Source organism: Toxotes jaculatrix, chromosome 8, assembly GCF_017976425.1.
Source record: "Toxotes jaculatrix isolate fToxJac2 chromosome 8, fToxJac2.pri, whole genome shotgun sequence".
Classification (NCBI taxonomy): domain Eukaryota; kingdom Metazoa; phylum Chordata; class Actinopteri; family Toxotidae; genus Toxotes; species Toxotes jaculatrix.
Window position 1 is genome coordinate 13895390 of NC_054401.1, and position 24609 is coordinate 13919998.

Genomic DNA, 24609 nt, shown 5'->3' on the forward strand with positions numbered 1-24609 from the left:
CAAAAAATTATCTTATACTGACCGACCCTCCCATCTCTCCCATTCTCTATGCATTGTGTATGTATTGGCAATGTGTTTTTTGGCAAACTGATTAAGCGAAAACCCATTACGTAAAATGCACCCTGCAAATGTATAAACAGATAAAACAAAATAAAATAAAGTAACATAAAATAACACAGCAGACACTAAAATAACAGACTGTCAAATCAGATGAAATCAAATCATTAGACCCTGGTAAGATCTAAACTGTACAGTACACTTCTGCAGCCACAGAGAGGCAGTGAAGCTTCATTAGTGACTGCGATGGTCTGATAGTAAATCAAAGGGCAGATGAACCCATTTATGTACATGCGATTATAATTTTTTTTTTTTTCTGAGAAGACAGGATGGGAGCTGCTGAATACAGAAATGTGAAAAAATAGAATTTCTTATGCTCGGTGCTTTACAATTCGGGGCCGCTTCCAGTTTATGCCTTTATTGTTCTCTGTCTGTCATTAAGTGCTGGTATTTGTGCTCATATTGAATATATTAAAATTTCTCACCTTTCTACTGACACACAGTTTCCTAAATTTGCTATTGTAAATGCCTTTGCAAAGGACAGTGTAATCAATCTCCTAAAGTACTGCTCTGACTTTTCTCTGTTGTCCAGGTTAACAAGAACATCATTGGTGTAAGATAGTAAGTACCACTTGCCTGTTAGAATGAATTATGAATGTAGAAATACAGTCAGAATTCATTACACCTGTAGGAACAGTTTTTACAGTAACCGACTCATGATGATGAAAAATATTTTATTGCATGCACAGTTAACACTGGTGGTCAATCCATGGTTTGCCATATCATGCAGACCAGCCAAAACGTGTGCGTACAAAAAAAAATGAAACTGAAATTAAAATGAATTAATATAAGTAATATATATAGGATAAATAAATAATTCTAAAATAAATAAAACTCTGTATGCAGAATTTCAACATATTTATACAGTATAAATAGAATCAACTGTACATTTGTTGATGATAAAAATTAAATTCAAAATCAGATAGATACTGCTAAAGAAGCATGTTATCTCCATGTTCACCGTGGGCTTTAAAATCCAAAAATATACAAATAAAAGTTAAAACAATATAATGCACAATTCCATCTACAGCACTTCACGACGCCTACTTAAAATGGGCTAACCTTAGGGCAAAAGTGAGCATGTTTTAGTCGACCAATTTAGAGAATAAATACATTATTTTCTATGACTACACACTATACAGCTGTATACAGTTGTGTTACTACACATTGTACGTAAGCAAATTGCCTCCATTCTTCTTCCACTTTATCTTCTTATTTTTGTCCAGAAGGTGCTGCAGTATTTGATTTTTCTATTGCTCTTTATGAGGACAGTTCGCCTAAAAACACAATAAAACTCATTTTTCCTCTATAATATCTGTTTATACATTTACTGAGGATAAAAGAGGTCTGTGATGAAGCTGTGTAACATTTGGTTTAACTAGAAAGCAGGCCTCAGTGACACTGTTCAGAGGAAGGGTTGTTGTGGGTTACCGTGAGTCACAACCTGCCATTGTCTTTGCAAAGACATGTTACTATTGTGTTTTTGAAATGCTAATTTCTGGTAACTGTCAAAGCTAAACTCTCTGGATGGATGATCCTACGCAGGAAAAATGCATTGTATTGTGTTTTAACCTGAACTTTAAAGACCAGTACAGAGATGTAACAGGAGGCATCGGCTGTTTCATTTTCACTGATTGTCCACAGCTCAGCTACATGGAGATCCTTGTGCCAGTGCTTTTAAAAAGATGAGCAATTAGCATTAATTTGAGTGGGTGTTTTTATGATATTTGGCACTAAGGAACGTGATTATAACTCAAACACCCACCCAGTTACAGTATGCTGTACATTCTTTTCTAATGTCCTGTGCTAATTCCATCTGAATTGTGCAAAGCCTCATCTAATACACCGCACTTTAAACAATAGGAAACCGTGTGGTAAGAGAATTCTGCGATGTAAAAATAGATCATGAAAATAATACATGAAAATGTTAATTATTTAACCGTAGGTTTAACAATCATTTTCACTGTGTCTCTATAGTCTTGAGTCAGAGACGTCAGCTTTTTGTACATACACTGTACTGATTCAGAAGGGACTGCATGTCCAGCAGTAGGCAAAGAGAACATGTGGATCGTGTCAGACTCTTGAGAAAACAGGTGTGTGCACAGTAAAGGACTGAAATACTCTTTGGTTAAATCTTATGAAACGGACCTCTGTTGCCAAATGCATTCACACTGTCTGTAAATACAACATGGTGAGTCATTCTGCATCTAATCTCAATCATTGTATGTAACAAGACATGTGTTAAAAGCTCTGGAAAAGGCTTGTAAGTGGACCTAATTGTCGATCCTTCTGTTCTCAAGGCCGAGAGTGAACTTCCGTGCTCAACACTTTGTTTCCATGGTCATTGTTTGTAGCTTTTTATTGGTTGGGAAGGACTTTACTTGCAAAATGACTCTTTTTGTGCAGGCTACTGATTCACCACAGAGGGGAGCTGTTGCGCTGTTTTCAGACCAGCTCTTCACCTGCCAGCCTCTGCTACCTGTAGGAAAGGAGATGTAATAGCAGCTGCAGCAGCAATTTAGATCTGCAGAGCTGGGACACACTGGTCGACAACACCTCCAGCTGTAACCTGCTGCTGCTGTTGCTTTTTCTTGCCGACAGGCAGCACAAGTTGGCCTAAGTCTAACCTAAGATGTGCCTTATGCTGCTTATTCCTGTCTCTGGTGAGAGTTTCCTGATTTAGTGGCCCCCTCCTGTGGTCGGCCAGGGTCACGCAGTGTTCCTCTGATTTGAGTCCTGAGAGATAGGTGAGATGACAGGGATAGATTGTTCTGTGGCAGTCCAACAGTCTGGCTGACAGAGGGGGGAGTACAGTTGAGAGCTGCTCTCTAAGCACGAGGCTCCAGCCTGTGTGACAGTTCAAACAGAGTCTGCTGATTGTCGATGATATGAAGGTAATCAGTGTAGGCTCGCACCTCGGAGCTGCTCTTCTGAGTGATGCCATTTCCTGGAAGAAAGAAAATATGAACATGCCATTACATCATTAATTGCAAAGTTGACAAGAAGTACAAAGATAAGTATCTCACACCATAAACTGAGGTCTGAGTGATGGGAATACTGACCAATGTGATCTTTCTGGCACTGCCGGATGAGTCGCACTGTGTCTGCAATCATGTGCTGGAGATAAAAATGGACGCAGGCATCATTAAACATGACATTTTAGATTCAGCATTTTGTCTGTATGCAGAAGCACACAGTGCTATAAAGGGCTGACAAACTCACCAGCTTTTCAAAATTGACCAGGTTGTCGTGAAAGGTCTTGTTGCCTTCGTGAATGAATGTGATATCTAAAACGGATTAACGTTTTGTTAGAAGTCACCAACAGGTATTTGAGGTAAAAAGTCGGTTTGTCTTTACGTGTCAAATCTGCCTGATAGAAATATCCCACAGTGCTCTCTCCTCCCAGAGTTAGACTAGTTGTTGGGTATTGAAGTGACAGAATAATGAGCGCACCTTTCAGTAGCAGAGGAAGAAAGGGGATCTTTGGCGCCTTCATCTTCTTGAAGGAGTCCCTGTAGGCCTTGTGGTTCAGTGAAGGATCCTGTGAAGACATTTTCAAAACGAATGAGTTTAATCCTTTGGGAAACGGGGGGGGGGCATGTGTGCCTGTGCAAGCATGCTTTGTTAGAGCTGAATTATCGCAGCATCAGGGACTAATGATCATCTAAAACACCTGATGTTTCGCCTGATGTTTAGAAATGAAAAACATCTGTTAGTTTCACCTCATATACACAGAAACAGGGGTTGTGTTTTCCCTGTTACATTGTAGATTAATGTCAGTGTTTTTCATTTCAGTTCTTAGAAAGAAAACAGATACTGTGCATTGTATATACTGAGTGCCATGAATTACACTTACTGTAACTGTCTCCAGCTCCGAAAACAGCTTTTTGAATTTCCCAGGAATTTTCTGCAGAGGTTAAAAAAAAAAAAAAAACAGGATCAGATGATTTAAGTTGGAAGAGATGAAAAAGAATACCTGCCTGTAAGAAAAAAAAGGGACATCCTTACCTCCCATGTCTGGCTGAGGCGGCTAACTGCTGCAGCGTTCAGGCCCATTATAATGGCAAAGAAACAGTTGAGGTTCCTCTGTGCTTTACAGCTATAAAAGGTATAAAAAGGAGCACACAGTTTAGATACTTCCAGGGGCACAGCTCAACGGCACAAAAGTAGATGCAGTTTATTGATTTGCCACTGGAGAGGGCAGCGTTTCCCTTGTAAGTCTAAACCTCTCACCCTACAGATCAGAGCCTGGGACGCTATCGTTTTGGCCCACAGTGTGAGAGACCAGTGTGTATATGATTACAATCAATAAAATCGATAATCAGATTGCACAGGGATGTGAGCAAAGCTACTAACTGGGCAGCGATCTTAATGAACTTCTTGATGAGTTGGACCCTTTTGCAGAGCGTCGGGCACAGCAGCACCTCAGTCATCACCCACAACTGGACTTCATTGCAGCGCTGCAGCAGCAGCTCTAACGCCACAGTGTGGTTACTGCTGGCATGGCGACTGAATGTGAAGTAGACCAGTTCTTGCTGGAAAAAGAAAAAACACGTGCTCATGAGTTGAACAGAACAAGGCATGAGGTGCTAACAGTTCAAACACCTTTGAGACTTTGGGCCTGTACAGGGCACATTTTAAAGGGGATATACTGGGAATAAGGGTTCCAACAGTGGGACAAACCTCATGTATTGAGTCAAAGATGGTCCAGTCAAAGTTGGTGAGGGCAACGGCCACGTCCCATGTGTTTAAACTGAGCATGCGAGCTGTCCTCTGTTGCAGCTCTGTGTTGTCTGTGAATGGATACTGAAGCAGGAAAACAAAAGTTTTCTGTAGAAATATCTCCTGAAAGGTTGATATGATCATTCAAAGGAACATTTGTAGCTCATGTTCCTAGATTTTATGAAAAATAGGACTGAAAATTGAGAATGAAGCTTCTAACAAAACATCAAAACCACAAAATATGTATGTATACACTGTAAGCAAACAGAGGCCACCATTTTGACACTGTAGTATTTTTGTATATGTATGTTTAAATTGAAGGGCAGTAATATTCCTACCAGGACTTCTCCCAGGTCCTTCCTGCACGTGTGCAACCTCCCCACCGGCCGTAAAGAGTCGGAGAAAACTCTGTCCTGAGGCTGCAGGAGGAGCCTTCCTGCAGGGGGAGAAAACATATCACAAACAGCAGAATGCCATTAAAAATCTGCCAGGCAGCGTGTAAGCAGCTATCAGTAGTCAGAGATAAGACTCTCTGTGCCAGGCACCAATAGGTGGTATCCAGTGGCTTCAATCGCTGATAACAGAGACTGACTTTACGTTACCAGTCTGTAAATGCTTCTCCTTTTTAACTGTTGTCACTGGGGATATATTCAGGTCAGCTCTGTTGATTGCAATCTAACACATTCATGTCTGGGCATATTATACAACTCAATATGGAAAAAAAAACCAAGTAAGAAATTGCGCTATGTAATGAGTTTTTCTTGGGCGTTATTTACTTTCAGTTTCTTCTAATGTTCATACAGGATAGCTAACGACTCAAGATGCTTCAGAATTGCCTATTCTGATTTATTATGGACTGGGTAGTATATGGACATAGTACATGCGTTGTTTGTGATAAACATGAATAATAAATTCTACAACAAATGATCTAGAAAGACCAGGAAGCCCTAACTTCGACTGTACAGTGGTACGTAGCTGCTTGGATAGAGTGGTATATACCTCCAGGATAAGTCATGGCCACAAGTACTAGTTCCCCCTGGGGGACATCCATCCTTTCTGCCACTGCCAGCAGCAGCTCCTGGGCCACTACACCAGCATGGGCCCTCATACTTAGGTACGAGTCCATGGTGATATAGACACGACAAATCGCTGAAACGGAGATAAAATATTAAAATGTTGTCTCAGTAAAATATAACATAAAATTCACAGCGTGTGAAGCTGCCCTTTAAAAGAAGCAAAAACTCATCCCAATAAGGCAAAAGGAATTCATATGTCATCACCCAGGTATTTGAATTTTTCAAACCTTCTCATTCATTCCCTGGATAGAGTCCCATTGTTCTAATGTTCAGACTAAATGTCTCCCTTCAAGAGCTTTGGAAACAACGTATGATGGGAGGAATGTGTGAAGAACGCCACGTTTTACGACCTACCTTCCTTGGTCTCCCTCTGTGTGCCTCTGGACTGGAGCCCGTTCTCTTTCAGGCTCAATTGGTGGAAAAGTGCTTTGCTCTAAAAAAGAAGGGAAATGCGTGGATTTTGACACACATTCATTCTGCCTGAGAACACTGAGCTTTTTACAGTTGAACTGCAGAACAATGACTTTAGCAGGAAATGTGACTACAATAGCCTCAACACCCAAATCTGTGTTTTAAAGCGGGCAGCCAAGTCAGTTTACTAAATTTCTTTCTGTCTTAGTATCATAAGGAGATCTTTTAACTTACCTTTCTGTGAGGGGAATATTCATCCACCGTGCTGGAAAAAAAAAAGAAGAAGAAATATATCAGTGATGTGCCTCCACATGCACAAACAACTGTACTTTGTCTTCACAAACCTGATCTGGTGAATTTCCTTGAGGCTACAGCTACATCTAGTCTAAAACCAACCTGACTATCCACACAGCTTATGATCAAGGTCAAGTGAATGTACATATACACTCCTCTGCTGCGTCCAGTCCATTTTTTTAAAGCCCAGTGTCAAGGTGAGAGTGGAGTGCTCAGTAGATTTTAGACCTTCCGATGTCATCCTTTCATTTAATCTCCCTATTCTCATCAGTTAGCCCCAGCTAGCATGATGGATAGCCCCGTGTCCATTATCATCCCTGAGCTTTTACTGGGCTCTGCATCACAATAGGCATGTTGGCACAAAGCCTGCCCTTAGGGATCCCCTCTCGATAGCCAGCAGCAGTCCTGCACTAATGAAAAACCTGACTCCCACTGTCACGTCAAAACAGAGCTCAACATCGAATTCACTCTCTTTCTCTTCAAAAACCAGAGTCAGTATGGATGTCAATAAGCACAGTGAATTATAATGCCACATGACGGGGGAGCGCAAGGGAGACGAGTGTTGTGCGGTTTCCAAGCTTTCAGGAACATATGACTTGAGCTTTCTTTTGCATAAAGGCCAGATGGAAGTTGATGGGGGCAAGGGGACTAAAAGAGCCTTCTTTCTATAAAAAATGACACCGTTCAGCTTTTCACTGGGAAGCAGATTGCCACAAAGCAGTCAACCTTGTCCTCCCACGGGATGAGCCTGATTGTGAAAAGCTCATAAATAGTAGAGTATGGCAGTTAGTAACACCCACACAAAGTCGACTACCACTAAAGGAGTGGGTGCTGCCGAGCTCCCTCCCTGGATATAAACATGAATAAGGCAGAGTCAGATAACGGCAGCACAGTCAGGTTGAATTATCTGCACAGGTTTCTAATGGGTGGCAGGTTGGAGGGAGCGTCCCTGGGGAGAAGATCTGATTGGAGGTTGTGGTTAAGGGAGGGGGAGCGGGGGACACGGGTGTGGCAATGTGTCTGGTGACTGGGAGTTGTTTATACTGTAATGCCAAAAAGCAACGTGATGCTCATTTTTAGTAAACGACAACAAAACAGACACACAATATTTAACATTCAATGCACATCAATTAGGCACATATGTAGTATTTAATGTACAAGAATGACTAGTCTGTATATAAATAGTTCTAAAAGCTGTGACTTTCTGAAATCATTCCTTTCTCTTCTTGTGATTTCAAATATTATATATAAGGAAGGAAAAGTGCATATCATAATACATCAGTGTGTGAAGTATTATGATATGCGCTGTATATATGCATGTATGCATACATGTATGTCTCTCTGTGTGTATATTCATGGCTAACATTCACTGATTGTCAGGACAGAAAAAAAAATAGCCAAAACCAACCTAAGAACTAGAGATTACTGAATCAAAGGGACCACCTACAACTTGCAAAACCAGAATAAATGTAACATAAATAAAAATAACAGTGAAAATGTGGATGTTAATGTTAATGTGGATGAGTCACGTTATAACTGATACATATTCCGCTTGAAAAGGTCAATATCAGAGCTGGTACCAACCCAGCACATTGAATAATAAGTTACATAAAATCTTTGTGTGATTATACTCGTGTTTGTCACCATTAACAGCCAGCAGGCTTGAAATTGTGTCCAGTAAACAAGTGGTGGTGCGCTCTTTTTTTTTTCTCGTGGCAAAGTGACAAAAACGTCTTACAGCTTGTCATTAATTCTCAAAATTCCTGTATTTCCTCAATTTCTAAGATTCAAGAAGAAGAGCTCAATGACCTTCATATTTTGGCGAATAACACCCCAGAACACTGCACTTACTCTTCAATCTCTGAATGGATTCATTGATGAGAAGCTAAATAAAGGCACCAAGCAGAGAAGAAGCTCTTTCTTTATTCCCAGAGACCAGCTAGTGTCTCTGCTTCTTTTCAGGCCTTCAACAGTCATAGTACTTATTGGCTTTTGTACTCACCCAGACTTGATCAGTACTTCCATTTTATAGATAATTTAAGTGTGTATGTGTTTCTGTATTTACTTCTGATGTAGGTTTTAACATGGTCACTTACTGTCTGCGATGCAGCTGGTAGATTTTCTGCAGTTGTCTCACATCCGTCTCCAGGGCCGGGTGCTCATAAAGATCATCCAACACGTAACGACACAAAGTCTGGAAGGAAATGTCACTTTTCATTCCTCCCATATTAAACTCACCTCACGCCCAGTTTCCACCCATTTCCTTGTACATTATATTTCCTACCTTCATGAACAGTTTGACATGTTCATCTTCTCTGAGGAAGTCTTTGCAGAGAGACATCCACTGTGACACCAGGTGCAGGACTTTTCGCTTCCTCTCCAGTGCCTCCTTCCTGTCCTCTTTCCCTCTGCATCGCTTGGTGCAATAGGTGGGATTCAGTTAAGGCTTCAGCACAAATGGATCTATACGATGAAGCGTGAACGGAGCCAGCGTGTGTGATGTTCATTTAATGTTCATTAGATGAACTCTGTTAGCACTGAGTCGGTAAAACAGTCGTGTTTTTGTATAAAACATCCATTTCTCTCTGCAGCGGCCACACAAGATGGTTAATATGTGTGAATCTTTGTAGTAATGTTCCCATAACCCCCCCTATTGTTCAAGGATATTGTCCCAGCAGAGCTTGACATAAATCACTGGTTGACATGAAAACCGGGTAGGTCAGCAGAAAGTCATCCAGAAGTGTATCTGCAAAGAGAAATACATTGTTAACAATGGAAACAAGTATGGTACATTTTCTAGTCATGGATTTATATATGTCTCTGAAGAGAAAACTTTATAATAAGTTTAAATTTGCTGCAAACCACATGAATCCTATATACGCAGCCTCATTAGGTTTATACTGTTACAGGATGCTGGAAGGCAAGTACACCAGTGACCTTGACAAGCATATGATTAATGTCTGCTGAGCTGCACATTCAGTTTGCTTTAACTTTTTAATTGCGATGACAGCTCAGAGACTTGGCTTCAGTTTTTTTTTTACCCGTTCCATCTTAATAATACAAGAAGGTGAGCCCATTCTTTGCTGTCAAATATCACTTAACAAGCACTAAGCAAAGACATTTCCGAGCCAAGCACGACGTGAGAGACCTTTCGATGGCACATTGTTCGCCATGGTCAGCCTGAGATAATGACTCATGCTGAAACCGGTGAGGATTCTTCAGTTCTGTTTTGCTTCAAGTTCAAACGAGCCTTTACTGGCTTTATCTTCAATCTCACACATTCACTGTTGCAGGCTGTATCGGTGAAGATAAGCCAATAATGTTAATGCGTCAGCTGGCTCTCGCTGACCTCTGATGAAGTCCTGTGTTTTCAGCGTGAATATCTTGCTCACAGAAAAGCAATGTGATATTGCCCAGCAATCACCTTAATGTGTTTACAAGCAGCATTTTCTGCCACTGTAAACCATATCCCAAGGTTACACATGGGGAAAGAGTTTCTGTAAATGGATTAACTCAAAGCTGGTCAAACAGATCACCGGCTCCCCCATAACATAAAATGCTTTTGTAGTTAACATCATCACAACGCTTAAAAGGACTTATTTTCATCATCTCTTTCAAAAGATACAAAAATTTCTCCCCCAATCTGTTTCTAAAATGTAAGTTATACAAAGGATATGATAACAAGCTGTAAAAGTATGTTTCAGAAATTGATAGCCACTAAAATACATTTCTAAGGGACAAAGAAAAAGAAAAGGACAGTGACTCCCAGGCGTGATGGCCGGCCAAAAGTGAAAAGCTTTACAAATCCTATTAGGGCCCAACTTCCACTCACCCCCTCTGTAAGTGTGCCTCACACCCAGAATTGTAAATTTTCCCCTTTAATTTCACACTGGCTTCCCAGGGCCTTTGTGCACGTTCTGGTCCACAGGACTCCCTGACATCATTATGTTAATCCGTGCAGAGCAGCTGTGGGTGCATCACTCACTGCTTATGAGAGGTTACACACGCATACACATGTAGCTCTCATAAAGAATAAAGTAACACACCTTAACACACAGCCAGAGTCAACACACAAAAGATCACCAACCCACTCACATACCGTACCGTTCCTCCTCCTCTCCACACGCACACACACAAACACTCACCATAAACTGATCACTCATGGTGCTGTGGGTTTGTGTATTTTCTGCAAGCTATCTAAACCAAAACACTTTCTCATGAGTAACAGCTTACATACTACTCCCCAGGCTGTAAATGCTGCAAGTTTTTTGAAGTTGGAAAACAGCATAAATATTTAATTTTACGACCTTAAGACATATTCTCAAGCTTTTTTCTTGGTAACACAGCAAAAAAAAAAAAGAAGGCAATGTCCCGCAGAGTAAAGATTTAATCCAAACAATTTGGCAGAAGATGTGCTTGTTTCACTAAGCCCCAAATTTAGTTTCGTTTTCAGAGGAAATGGAGAATGGATTCATTGATCCAACTTGTCAATCTACAATGAAATCAATTAACCTGTCAATCAACTTGCCAATCCCTTTAGCATTTCAATAAGTGCTTGTAAAATTGATCAATGCAACCTTTGAAAATAAGAATGTTAATGTGTCACTTATTGGCTCAGTAACCACCAGAAGCCATAAATTGGTATAAACGCCCTAAATTAATATGATAGTCTGTGTTTAGAGGTTTTAAATTATATATCTGCTCACTTAATGTAATGTTGTTTTGCACTACAAATAAGCATCAACATCTTCCCACATGGTAAAAGAGCTGGAACATCCTCTCATTAAGAGCACAAATGTTCCATCACATGTTTTTCAGAGCTAGCAGCAGTGTGCAGCGTAAATCAATAGCTGCTCTCAGAGACTTGGTTGGGCACTGGAAAGAAGGCAATGGTGAACACTTGTGAGTGCTACCCACAATGCTAGCCCACAGAAGGACGGCCCAGCATATCAGAGATCTTCACAGCACCCTCCACTGCAGTGGTTCACGTTTGCTTTTCCTCAAACATGCCTGTGGTGCTTTCAGAAAATCTCTTGCAGAAAGGCAGAAAGCTCCTCTGCATTCTTAATGTTGTGTACAGAGTAAACATGGAAGCAAGTGCTACTATGATGAGATACAATTGGCTTTCCAATGTGCCGTACTGCATGTAAGTCATAAACACAACATCAATAATTTGCTGCAGTCATTTATCATGTTGCTGGACGATCTTTCTGAGCCGTCGTAGAGAGAACAACCAAACGCGGCAGCTTGGTGGATGTTAAAATAAATCTCTTTTTGATGAAATCAAGGATCTCATTTGATCATGCTTCTGCTGAGCTGAACCTCCAAGGGCACACTCAGCTGTATAGCACTAGAGAATGTAGAGCTTCAGTGCTCACACACAGAGACAACCAAGGCCAGCAGGAGTCAGACTATTAAACATCACTGTGTGCAGATCAATTTCTGCTCAGGACTCACTTCATTCCTTCTGCTCCTCATGTCTCTGGCTCTTTGACCCTGGGATATCGCTCAGCATCATGCTCTAGTCCGCCGCTCCCTATGGAGGCTTTACCTCAATACACTCGTTGCAACATGAGCTAATGGTGAATGATTCATCAGCAACACACTGCCTACAGAGCCCACAGGAAATTAGCTGAAAGGTATATAAGTACAGTAGGTGCAGATGGGTTTATTACAGGTTTATTAACTTATAAATACTCAGTTATAGGAATAAAATAATTATTCAACATGAAGCTCAACTCTCTTGTAAATGTAAAATTATCACCATTATCCAACTGAAGGCACATCTCCTGAGAGGGCATTTAGATCAATTTCATTCACTTCCTCATCAGAATGAGTAATGATCTCTGGTGTGGGGTTAGCCTGTCTCCTTCCCAATGAGACAGCATCTGTGACCACCTCCATCTCCAAGTAAAAATCTGAATCTCTCCCTTTTCTCTCCTCCTTGCTTCCCCTTTCCTCCCCCTTACAGTGTTTCTCCTTTTTTTTGCAGTACTCTTCCTCTGCTTGTCTGACTGTGCTGCTGATTTCAATCATCACCTCTCATCGAGCCATCTTTCCAGCATCAGCAACAGAGAGTCTCCTCTGCCTTGGCAACAGTGGCACATTATCATGTACCTGCTGGGATAAGAGGAAATGTGTGGATTTGTCATCGCTGTGAAGCTGGACTTCACGTCACGCAGCCCATTGCAACCTCATTCAAGAGATTTGAGCAACGATATTTTAAATGAACAGGCTTTTAAATGAACAAGCTCAAACTTAGTGCCATTCTGGGAATGATAGCACATGAGCAGCCCAGTAATAGTGCCCGGGGTGGAGAGAAGGGGGGCAGCTGCTGTCTCAGCTCCTCCGAGAGTGAGAGAAGTGGGGAGGGGAGAAAGTAAAAAGAAAAAGGAAGGGGGGTATCTTTCTTTCTCTTTCTCTTTCTCTTTCTCTTTCACAACACACACAAAAACATCAGTGGACCTGTGTGGTCAACACCTTACCAACGCCATAGTCAAAAAGTTGTCTTGACCATCTACCCACTGAATACACAGCTGTTTTTTTCCTTCTAAGATAAAAAAAAATCACATTGACAAACTGAAAACATGCAGCAAAAACAGACAAACTTTCAGGATGTTAAAGTATATATGCTGACCTGACTCTTTGACCTGTGCTGTCCCCTGGTCATCTTCCAGTGTCAGGTCATTCAGCAAGTGTTCCAGGATCCTCTCTGGGGTCCCTGACACCACCACGTACCTGTCAGACACAGCAGAGTCAGTGGATGAGTCCTCCTCGAAAGAGGACAGAGAACGGCTGCTGCTCCATTCCTCCTCTCCCTCTGTCCCCTCATCGTCTATGTAGCGAAAGTAGGGAACATCAAAGGTGGGCATTGTGACCGGCTCTGCCCGGCTGGTGCTGTCACTGCTGCTCTCCTCTGAGCCCTCCTCGTCGTCCTCGTCGTCCTCCTGCTCCACCAAGGCAGCATGGAGCAGCCTGCCCTCCTCCTGCCGCAGGTTCGGGGGCTGTGGCCGAGATCCCATCCCTACAGAGTCCCCGTGCCCTTACACCGGCAATGTTGCCGTGGTTACAGTTGCACGTCCCCTTTACCCATCCATCCATCCATCCTCCTGCAGCTGATACAGCCCGGAGTCCACTGCTGTCTATCTCTCAAGCACACTGAGGTATCCGGGTATGTTCACGGCTGAAAAAGCTCCTGAATGAGTTGAATGGGAAGGAAGCCAGCAGGACTCTGCCTCACAGCCCCATGCTGCTCACTTATATGTATATAATGTAGACATTTACGTGTAGGGAGCTGTGATGTAAGAATTCTTGAGTGAGTGTGTGATCCAGAGAGACAGAGAGAGAGAATGATGAGAGGGAGAGCGCTGAGGGAGAGAGAAACAGATAGTGAGAGAGGGAGAGAGAGAGGGAATCTACGAAGGAGGGGAGCGGGGAGGCTTACCTCCTGTTCCTTGCCTCCTCCCTCCCTCCTCCCCTCGCCGATGCAGAGAGGGCTGGCCGCTCTGACGACACTCTCTGGAGAACGAGCACATCGTGGCCCCTCTCCCTCAGACACACACGGACTGCCTCGTCACTCTGGGGCTGGAGAGGGAAAGAAAGAGGGAGGGAGGGAGGGAGGGGATGTGTTATCACCAAGGAGATTCCCCTGTATTTTTTTCTCCCACTCACACAAATCACCACTGATTTCCATCATAATACTCTGTCAAAGCCAGCACTGTAAATGAAAGAGAATTTCCATATATCATTATTCAGCCCTTATCGGTAGAGCCCATTCAGGGATTAACATAAAAGACTCATACATATTTTAATTACTGAATCTTATGGAGAGCCTATTAAATTATGGGTGGTGTCTAGAGACAATCTGTTTTCAAGCCGTCAAAGGGTTAAACTCTGAAATGCCAACAATGGTTTAGTGGTTTACAGTTTTGTTTAGACTTTAACTCACATGGTAGCTCCTTGTCTTATGACTAACATGAGTTCCTGTGAATGACAAATTCATCTTCATGTTGTCCACTGTCTCCCATTCTCTCTCTTTCTCACCATGTTATCAATCAGAGCCTCAGTGAAAGGCAATCTCCTCTGTCCCACTCCTTTTAGTACATATCAGTTTTAACGATAAACTGATTGACAGATCTGCTCGTCAGATAAATAAAACACAAGGGGTAAACGCGTGTGTAGGCTGTAGTGTTTAAAAATGTTTTTCAAATGAAATTTTGTTGTTAAAAGACCGCACACATATAGTACACCAACTCTGAGCACGTAAAGCATGAATACCTATATCCAGTTTTCTAGCTTAATTTTTACTATAGTTTGATGGATATGATGCTATACATAAATGGTAAGTTTGAGTATTCAGTGATTTTTTTTTTCAATAAGAAGTATCTAAACTCTTTGTTTTACCCTACATTGTAAACAAAATGGCTTGTTGCAGGAGCTCTGAAGTACAAAGATGGCCGATGGCTGCTTGACAATGGAGGGTCTGGATCAGAAATATTGGTCTTAATGAGGAGTTCACTGTATGGTGCACGCACAGGCATCCTGCATCAGCCCCCCATCTCTTCACCCTCCCTCTCCTCAGCCATCAGTCAATGCAACACAAGCCTCGGTGCATGCAATTAGCCAGGCCAGACGGGCTGGAAGTGGTTGCAGTTTTCTGCCCTAATTGCCTTTTGCAAAGAAGCATCCAGGGCCATTCATTTAAGCTTGACTTCCCAGCACATTAACACTTATCTGTGATCTGTAGACTTATACACACAAACAGACATTCGTGTTCCACACACACTTATAATATCTAAAACAACAAAGACACACAGCTGCGTCCGTAGCTGGGCGGGTCACATTTTCAGCATTCACATTACACCAGCAGTCACATCTATAAACAGGAGAGATGTTTTCCTCAGAAAGGACCATTAATGGCAATGTTTGCTGGCAGCTCCCTCAGTGCCGTGACTCATGATTCTAAGCAAAGTTTAGATGTCTATTAATGACAACCAGTGTATTCATTCCTTCTGTGTCTGAATACAAATACACACACGTGTGCAGGTGCAAGATCGCTTTCATGTTCTGAAAGCAAGCGTCCTGTATAATCACTGTATTATCCTGTCACAGGATCTACAGTATGACGTGAGGTTAGGGGCGTGAAGAACAGCAAAGAACTAGAAAATTCCCAGAAAGGGAAGGCTGCGCTGATTAGCTTCCTGAAGGCTGAGCTGATTTGCTTCTTGGGGAAAAAAAGACGCTGGTGTTTCTATCTTTATCAAGACATGACGTACAGTGTGTGCTCTGAGGTTCATCAGAGGCATCAAAGTACACTGTTTTTGTCTCACCAAGCAAAGCAAGTTGAATTGTGGACTATAATTAACAGTGTCTCAGTGTACCTCTAAGAGGTCAAACAACAAACAAGCATTTCCTAACAATGGATTATTGATCCTGCCTTGCCTGCTTCAGGCCAGTACTCAGCTCTGTGGTTACCAGTGTCGCTACAAAAAAAATAAAAATAAGAATCAGGCCTCTAGAGTGGTAATGCTTGTAATGAGACAGAGCACAGGGGCCACACAATTTCTGTCCTAGCCTGGAGGTGACCTCGACTCACAGGACTCACAGCTATCACCGACGTCCTCCCAAAATGCCCAAAATGGACACTGTCAGCAGAAGAGTAAACACTACTTATCAGGCCTTTCCACAAAGTCATGTCCCACCAAATGGTTTACTGTATCTTTCAGGGTTCCAGATACATTCCTCTGGCTAGAGGGACACTTTCTGTCTGCATCTCTGTGTTACTGCTGCTGCAGGTCTGGCACGCATGGTATGGAACACTTAAAGGGACCTGGAAAACGTCAGACCTGACAGGGCGCAGATTTGGTCTAAATTCCTATCAAGGAATAGTGCAGATCATACAGAATGGAAAGAAGAGGATAGGGAGAATGAAACCAAGGATTCATACATCAGGGTTGTTTTCAAAGAAGCCTTTGATGCGGATGCACTTCATGATAATTATCTCCAGCAGTAATATGTTGAAATTTCTGTTTAATGCATTAAGCTCTGATAATATACTGTAAACAAAAATGTGCGATTTAGTTTTGCACACAAGCTCTCTTACACTTTATGTATTGAGAAAAGGCAAAGGCTCTATGTCATAATCAGTCGCACAAAGCAAAGGAAAATGTAATTGCTGAACTAATGTGATGTAATGTGTAAAAACTCTGAAGGTATCAAACATAAGAGATGATCACGCTCAAATATACCCATGAATAACTGAAAACAGCAATGAAGTTAAAAACAAAAACAGGCAGGTTTTTACAGCAAAATAATTTATGAATAATTTTGCCACTGAACTACCAAGGGTATAGACCTAGAAACATGCTTGGTGAAAAATCTAAACATTTCTTATTAGATTAAAGGAAATTGCATAACATTCATGATCTCCCTGGGCCTGAATCTCTCACACATTTTCACAGACATGCAGCCTACTGTATATTAAGCGTCCCTGTTTCCACCAGCTGGGATTTAACAGATTTCTAAGCTCTTTCATGTCTGGGCTTAGATATTTGTATGAGTCACGTGTAATACAGTATGTGCATTGTGGCATCATTGGATTACTTTAAACCATTCTATAATCTAGAAATACTGCCAGATGATCTCACATAATCTTAATATTTATAGATAATGTCAGGAATTAAATACAAGGTCAGCATATCTGGCCATTACTGCTAGGATTACGCAAATGACATGTACACACGTGTCATTGGTACAGTCAATTTTCTTTTGAATTCAGAATATGACAAACGTTGTACAGAGCACGTAACTAAAACAACAAAAGTAGAACAGATTGTTGTATTATGCCACACCAACATTTGATCACATGCAGATTGGCAGTGGCTTAGCGCCGACAAAAGGTCATTACATTGAATAACGGCAAAGATAAGGAGATGTAGCCTTGTGTTTGGAGAAAAGGTCAGGGACCTGATGCACTGGAATCCACCCTGAAACCATACAATGTCTTGGCATGGTGGTCTGGCCACTTGCGTCACCTCTTCCTGCCATTGTTGAACAGAGTAGCACACACTTACAGCTGGCAGGAAGGGTGAAGTGGACTCCGCCATGAGGTCAGCCAATCAGATGTCTCCAGTGCAGCTAACTGGCAGGTGATGTAATGATGTAATGCAGGTGGAATTGAACATGCAGTACCTGTTATGTTTTCAGTAATGACAGATGGTAGTGGTACAACTTTGAAATGAAAACCCTCATGAAACACAAGAATGATGCCACGCTTACTGCACTCTGATGTGCGTTAAGTTTCTGTATATAGACAGTGCATTTATTATGTAAATGTTTATGTACACAAATGCAGTGCACTCTACAGTGTACTGTTATGATGTCTTTGGTATGTTTGTCTGATTATTATAGCTCTTTTGCAGCAGTTTAGAGACTATTTTTGGTATATTTCACTGAAGGAGGCTTTTAGCCTTGTGGACAGAATCTAAATTAAAACATTCATCTTCCGAGGAAGCAGAGACATTATAAAATGTATGGAGGCAAATAAAAACAGACAACAAATGAGCATTACTTTGATTAATGGGACTCCGCAGGGGGTGCAAGCAAGGATGCTCAGGCACAATGCTCACAAAACAGCAGCATAAAACACCACAGTGTAGCCCAGAGTAAAATGGACTATCTAATCTTCTCTAACTGAATATTCAAGGAGAAACTATGCCAACTGAGTAGAGTTCATAATGACATAAAGAGAACCATCTGATAAGCAGCCTGACCGATGTTTTCACTGCGTCAAGGCCAAAGACAGCTGTTCAATGAAATGCATCAAAGACTCCAGTATTTCACACTAAGGCTACAGTTCTATAATCAGTACGTTTACTTATGTAGTTGTAAAAAGAAATGTAATAACAGCTGTAATCTTCTGACTGCTGCAGTGCTGTTGTTTTATCTCACCTCACACGTCCTCTCCGGGCCCTTGCTGTGGTTCTGCAGAAATCGGCAGCCATCTTTTGCCAGTCTCTGGACCATCTCCAATCTGGACAGGTCCTCCTTGTCATGCAGGATGCACATGCTCCCCTGCTGCAGCGCAGGGGACACGGAGAACATGTACCTCAGGCCACAGTCCCACGACATCACCGGCTCTCCAACTACTTGGCTGTCCACCAGGCAAATCAGCAGGATACCGGACTGGGAGCTCACACTACTAACAAAAAGTGTTAGAGGAGGTAAGCAGCTCAGAAATTAGTGTATATAGAGTGTGTGTTTCTTTGTGCGCTGTCTGGGTGAGTTAAAAAGTGTTCTGTCCCTGCAGCCAAAGTAAATCCCAGCCGTGGTATGCCTTGGTGAGCTCTGTATACAGCAGAGAGAAAAAGCTTGATCAGTTGGACTCTAGGTATCTTTCGGTGTGTTTGGCTTTACTGTGAGTGAATGACAGAGTTCCCCTTTCTCTGTCCTTCTCTTGCCTTTCACTGCCGGGGAGGGGAGTGAGTTATGAACACAGTAGGTTCAGGAAACATCTGGTGAGCCAGACAGCCCCAAAAAGGAAGTTTCAGAATCTCCCGAAAGCAGGAGAGAGTCAAGATTCAGGGCTGAGCAGGATATATTTTACTCTGGAAGGTCAAACACTTGATAGGGTGGAGATGTATTACGTGTGTGAAGGTGTAAGGTCACAGGCGTCAAAGCAATGCTTAACCATTGTGTTTTCAGTCAGAATGAATTTCAGTAAATGAATATCGCCTACAAACAGTTTCTAGAGTAAAAGCATACAAATGTCATATATCTATTGTAAGTTAATTATCCATGTATTCATCACACAATAATAGGATGGAGAGAGACAGAGGGACCAGTTAATGCAAATGCATTTGTAAATATGTTCTGAAGAGGGCTTTGTGAACAAGTGTGTCTCTGTTTGCCTGTTCTTTGGAGAAGCAAGCAGAATAATAACAACTATCAAGAGCCCTTTAATAACAGGTATCTCTGAAACAGCTGATTAACTGGCTTTAAAGGAAAGGAATCCACAACAATTTTGATAATCACTTCACAGTGTAAATTATTTATCAAGGAAAATTACTGAACATTTACTGGTTCCAGAATTTGGGGGCTGCTGGTCAGACAAAACAATCAAGCTGACGGCATCAACCTATGCAAGAGTGGTATAAAAGGATTTGTAGATTTAGGGCTTAATCTTCTGATTAATCTGTAATGAACTGAATGAATTTCTCAGTCAACTAATTAATCGTTTGGTCTAGAAAAGTCTAACAACATCCATCACAGTTTACCAAAGTCAGTGAGATCAAATTGCTTATTTTTCCAGACCAACAATTCCAACCCTATATACTGCGTAAAATAAATAAATAAATGGAAGCAATTCCTTTCAGTGGAATGATTAACTCTTATGATTAATTAATTATTAGGATACTTGATGATTCTTTTTTGGTCAGTTTAAATAATTGATTTATCCACTTATTGTTTCAGCATTAACCTAAGTAACTGTAAATTAAATTGATAGAATAATAAATAGTGAAAATGATCGTACTTGTTTTTTTCTGCAGAAAAGCTTTAAAAGCACCCTGTGGAGCACTAGCATTGCTGTAACGCAATGTTTTGCTAAGCTGGCCTACGAGCACAAAGTGTTTTTATTAGAGATCACTGAGTTGTCAGACACTTCCTAATTATATGAAGCTTGTCAGTTGCCTAGGGTATTTACAGAGGGACCAGCATGATCTCACATGTATTGACGAAGGTAAAGCGAGGACATTAATTCTTCATATGAGCATTCTATCCATTATCGTTATATCTTTTTTCCTCCTCTGTCAGCAGTGTGATGCTTGACTGGGTCCTTGCAAAGCCATTCAATTGTGCTGCTGTTTCAAACTGCTGATACAGCAAACTGCTGAATGAGAAAAGGTCCCCATCTCTAGGTGCTGTTTCTCTTTCATGTGAGATGAGTTCCATCGTTCCACTACGCTCTTCTGCTCTTTTGAAGTAACTAATTGGGAATATGCCCATTGCCCTCATATATGTACAATATATGTATTTAAAGGTGGTTATCAGACTAATACTGCATAACATCAGTTAGATGATTTCACCTCCTTCCTTTTCAAGCGCTTTGAGACAATTTTGATTGTGGAAAGCGCTACATAAATAGAATTGAATTGAAAAATTGAACCTCTCAATTCTTTGTTGGAACTTGTTCCTTATAACTGAGGTTTAAATAATTATTATTGGTTTCACAAAAGTGACTTTTATTGATTGGGAAAAGAAACTAGTTTTACCATATCCTTTTGACCACACAACTAGTGTGCTGTATGTTACTGTCTTCGGATAATATGTTATTCTATACCATTTCATTGTGGGAAGGAAACTAAGGAAATTATTGGCCCTGAATATCTAAAAACAACCTTGTCTTCCTTCCTGCTCCTTCCTAGCAAGCGTTCCTTAACCAGACAAAGCCAGGAGGACACATGGTGCTTTAATGTGCTACCACTGACCCAGTTTCTCAAGTAAATTAATTTCAAAGTGAGAATGCCTAGAGTCAGACTTGTTAGCGCACTTGCTGTAATACTGTATAATACTAATACTATCTTTAACCAGGGACTACCATGACAACCATGGGAGGTGCGTTGGTACTCTAGGCCTGCAGCGATGTAAAAGACTAAAAAAATGATGAAACTCTATTGAGTTTGTTACATGGTCCCCTTCCAAGATAATAGTACAGAAATTCAACAGCTGCAAAATCTCACACAAAATTAAAAACGACGCTGACCAACAGAAACAATGACATTACCACATAGTGTAGGAATGATGAAAGTAATCTGTGTTTCCTGAATTAATACGTTACTTTATTTTGCAAGAAATACAGTAAGGTATTGATAGTGTTATGTCAGACATGGAAGCTAATTTGTTGAGACTGTGTGGTGGAAAATATGGAGTGAATGTGTAACTTCAAAGGGCCATTATAGGACTACAGCAACACCCTACTGCCTTCTACACCTCTGTGTAACAGCACAGTGTCTATTTTTCTGACAATGTGTCAAAATGTTTACACACACACTTGAAATGCTCATTTGTGTGTATGCGCCCTCTCTCTCTCTCTCTATTTATCCATAAAGAGAGAAGTAAAATAAAAGAAATAAAGCATCTCAAAAGCTGGAAACAGAATGTCTGACACATTTTAGCTTGAAAAATTACTGAAATAATTAAAATCAAAGTAGCTTCTGCTTAATTTCTGTCAATCGACTAATCAATTAATTGACTCGTTGCCGATATTATTTTATTTTATGGCCTTTTGGAGGCAGCAGTTCTTGAATTTTGGTCGTGTTGAATTATACCGTGTTATACTTATAGGTGATATTTTGTTAACCCCATTGCTCATTCAAGAAATACAAATGAACAAATGAAAAATAACTAAATAATAGGGAAGCGCTAATAATGGACAAAACAACATAGATAACAACCTAATTATAAACTGGTGACGTATCGATACGTTTATCACTTCCGTAAAACACCTGTGACCTGGTTTGGCAGTTCAGGCCAAAGGTCATATGTCACCTCCGGCTACCGTCAATTTAAAAGGCGTTAATAATAATCACCCCTGGATTATTTTTCTCACGGAGATACATGCGCATTTAAGGAACCTGAAAATGTGCCCGTGAATGAATCAGTTGGTAAGTGTTGTCACCCAGATTGTTTTTGGCGTGTATCGGTTTGGCTCTTCAGAAAATACTTAGCTCTGTGTCTCCGGTGTAGTTGTGTGGCTAGCGTTCAGCTAATGTTTAGCTAGGGTCCTGTTAGCTAACCACGGTGCTAAAAACTCGGGTGAAAACATGCAACACAGAGAGGAAAAGAGATAACTTTTTCCCTGTTTTTCTGTTGCTTCTGGGGTTTCCTCCATGGTTGTACTAATATTCAAAGAGTGGAAGCCCCATCGTCTTGTCAGGGAGGTGGATTTTACTTTGAAAATGCCACTAATAATAATAATGCATAGAAGTCACAAACTAGGGCTCGGTCACAGCAGATTTGGCAATTTGTTGGTAATTTTACTCTTGAGTAGCTATTTAAGTAACTTAATGATTAAGATTTGGAGAAGACTTTTTGTGAAGGATTTTTGTGTCAATGTGCAGAGTGTAAAATGCTTTGCCTCTTCACCACTAAACTTGGCTAGTCACCTGTGTTTACCTTGTCTGTGAATTTAGTGTCACTCAGCACACATTCTCACTCTCAACTCAAGAGGATTGCTCCAAAACAAAATTCATTTAATTGCTTTAGGCTATATTAAGGCGGCTTTACTTTCTGATGTATTTTTGGATCAACAGATTATGACAACAGAGACAATATGAATGGCTCCTTGGATCATCTAGAATTATTTGTTCCTTTGTCAGCAAAGCATGTACACTTTATCCAGCTGAATTTTGTTGATTTCCACTTTGGCTTCTTTGGTTAGAATCGTTTCTGGGACCTTCATTATTCCTAAAAAGGCAGCAAAGGATGTTAGCAGACGTTAATGCGACATTCAGCGTGCTTTTTATTTCTTTTCAGCTCAGTGGGGTTCTTATTGGCTGCACTAAACAAAACCTAGATCCCTGCAGTGAAGCTCAGGGCAAATATGACTGATTGACCTGTAGTAATTCATTTTCAAGCTCAATATTTATCAGGTCCGCTGTGATTTGTACTGCTTCCAGTAAATAATGCTTCCCACTCTGATTACAACAACAGCTCTTCCTGGCCAATTGCCTTTACCAGCCTACTCATGGCTTCTGTGCATTGCCAAGAGAACTGCATACTGCCACTGACTGTGATGGAAGTATTACAAGCTTAATTTAGTGTAACAAGTTATTGATTTATAAAAATGGCAGGAGCTGGCGGTCATTATCATCAACATCATGAAGTGGAAATAGTATAGAAAAATAGGAGAAGCTTCCAATAACTAAAAAAATCAGATGTACAGAGCTGCTGAGACTTGTAGATACCTGTTATTTCTCGATTTTCTGTACATACTTGTTTGCTGTGTTAATTTTTACCAGTGCACAAGTATGTTGAAAAGACGGCTAAAGTGAGTTTACACCATGGTGACATTGCACACTGACACATTGCAGATGAGCATATCTGGACTGCAGACTCGATTTCCCTGTGCTTCAATTCTTCAAAATGATTTTCCTCTTGTAACTTTAGATGGTTGATATGTAACACAGCTCCTGTGTTACTCCATTGTTCTGTCCACCCTCACTTATCCTCATTTGTTCTCCTCTGGATGATTGTCAGAAGTATGATAATTGATTTTGGATGGTGCAGGTCATTTCTAGAAAATCTTTGGATTAAGATACTGTGTGTGGTAATGGTGCACCAAGGCCTAGAGCTTTCCTACACTGGCGTAGTGAGGGCCATTTAATGTGACATTGACCTCTACTGGCCACAGAAAGCCATTGCATTTGCATATGGCCACTGTATCTTCCCTGGGTATGACATGTTTACATCCTTGCAGTTGTTCTCTTCTTGCAGATTCCCCTCTACACTACATGTATTTCTGCCAACAACCATGAAGGCTACAGCTTGATTCTGACTGATAATGGTTTTACTCCACCTGTGGTTCTGTAACTCAGATTGTAAAAGCCACCTAGGAAGTTGTCAGCAAAATCTCAAATAAACCTTTGGAATTACATGCATGGATTCCTTACATGTTTAGCTATCTAGAGTCTACACGGGACAGACAGTGTTCAACCATGTGGCTGTCTTTTTTTTTTTTTTTTATTGGAATGATTCCAGTAGAGTAACATTAACTTGTGAAGGTTGAACTGGTGACTTTATTTCAGGCTGTGTGTCCGTCTGTGAATGAACAGGGCCAAATGCAGCTGCAGTGTCAACAATGAAGTTTTTGCAGTGTAGTTAGATGACCTGATAGAAGGCCGTCTGGCATGTGTAGCACCTTATTTTGCGTTACAAATATTTATTTTTTGATTGTTCTGGTCTGGTTCTGGCTTGAGGCCACATCCTCTTC

The 24609-nt window shown here is 41.1% G+C and overlaps 1 protein-coding gene across 2 annotated transcripts; it reads right to left on the bottom strand.

Annotated features, from left to right (window-relative positions):
* Nucleotides 1–777: 777 nt before the first annotated feature.
* Nucleotides 778–19032, bottom strand: LOC121186380 (rap guanine nucleotide exchange factor 5-like). Of its 2 annotated transcripts, none has more exons than XM_041045088.1 (18): nt 18570–19032; nt 14079–14204; nt 13258–13390; nt 9288–9366; nt 8905–9049; nt 8717–8814; nt 6561–6591; nt 6270–6348; nt 5839–5988; nt 5178–5275; nt 4801–4923; nt 4474–4652; nt 4126–4216; nt 3974–4024; nt 3571–3658; nt 3340–3404; nt 3180–3234; nt 778–3064 (listed from the first exon to the last, which is right to left on the bottom strand). In XM_041045088.1, the coding sequence occupies exons 1-18, from the start codon at nt 18747–18749 to the stop codon at nt 2946–2948; spliced, it is 1890 nt and encodes a 629-aa protein (XP_040901022.1). In that variant the 5' UTR covers nt 18750–19032; the 3' UTR covers nt 778–2945. The 2 variants fall into 2 exon arrangements, with proteins under 2 accessions (XP_040901022.1, XP_040901021.1); XM_041045087.1 differs by having other exon boundaries at nt 13258–13358; nt 14065–14204.
* Between the last annotated feature and the right edge of the window lie 5577 nt (nt 19033–24609).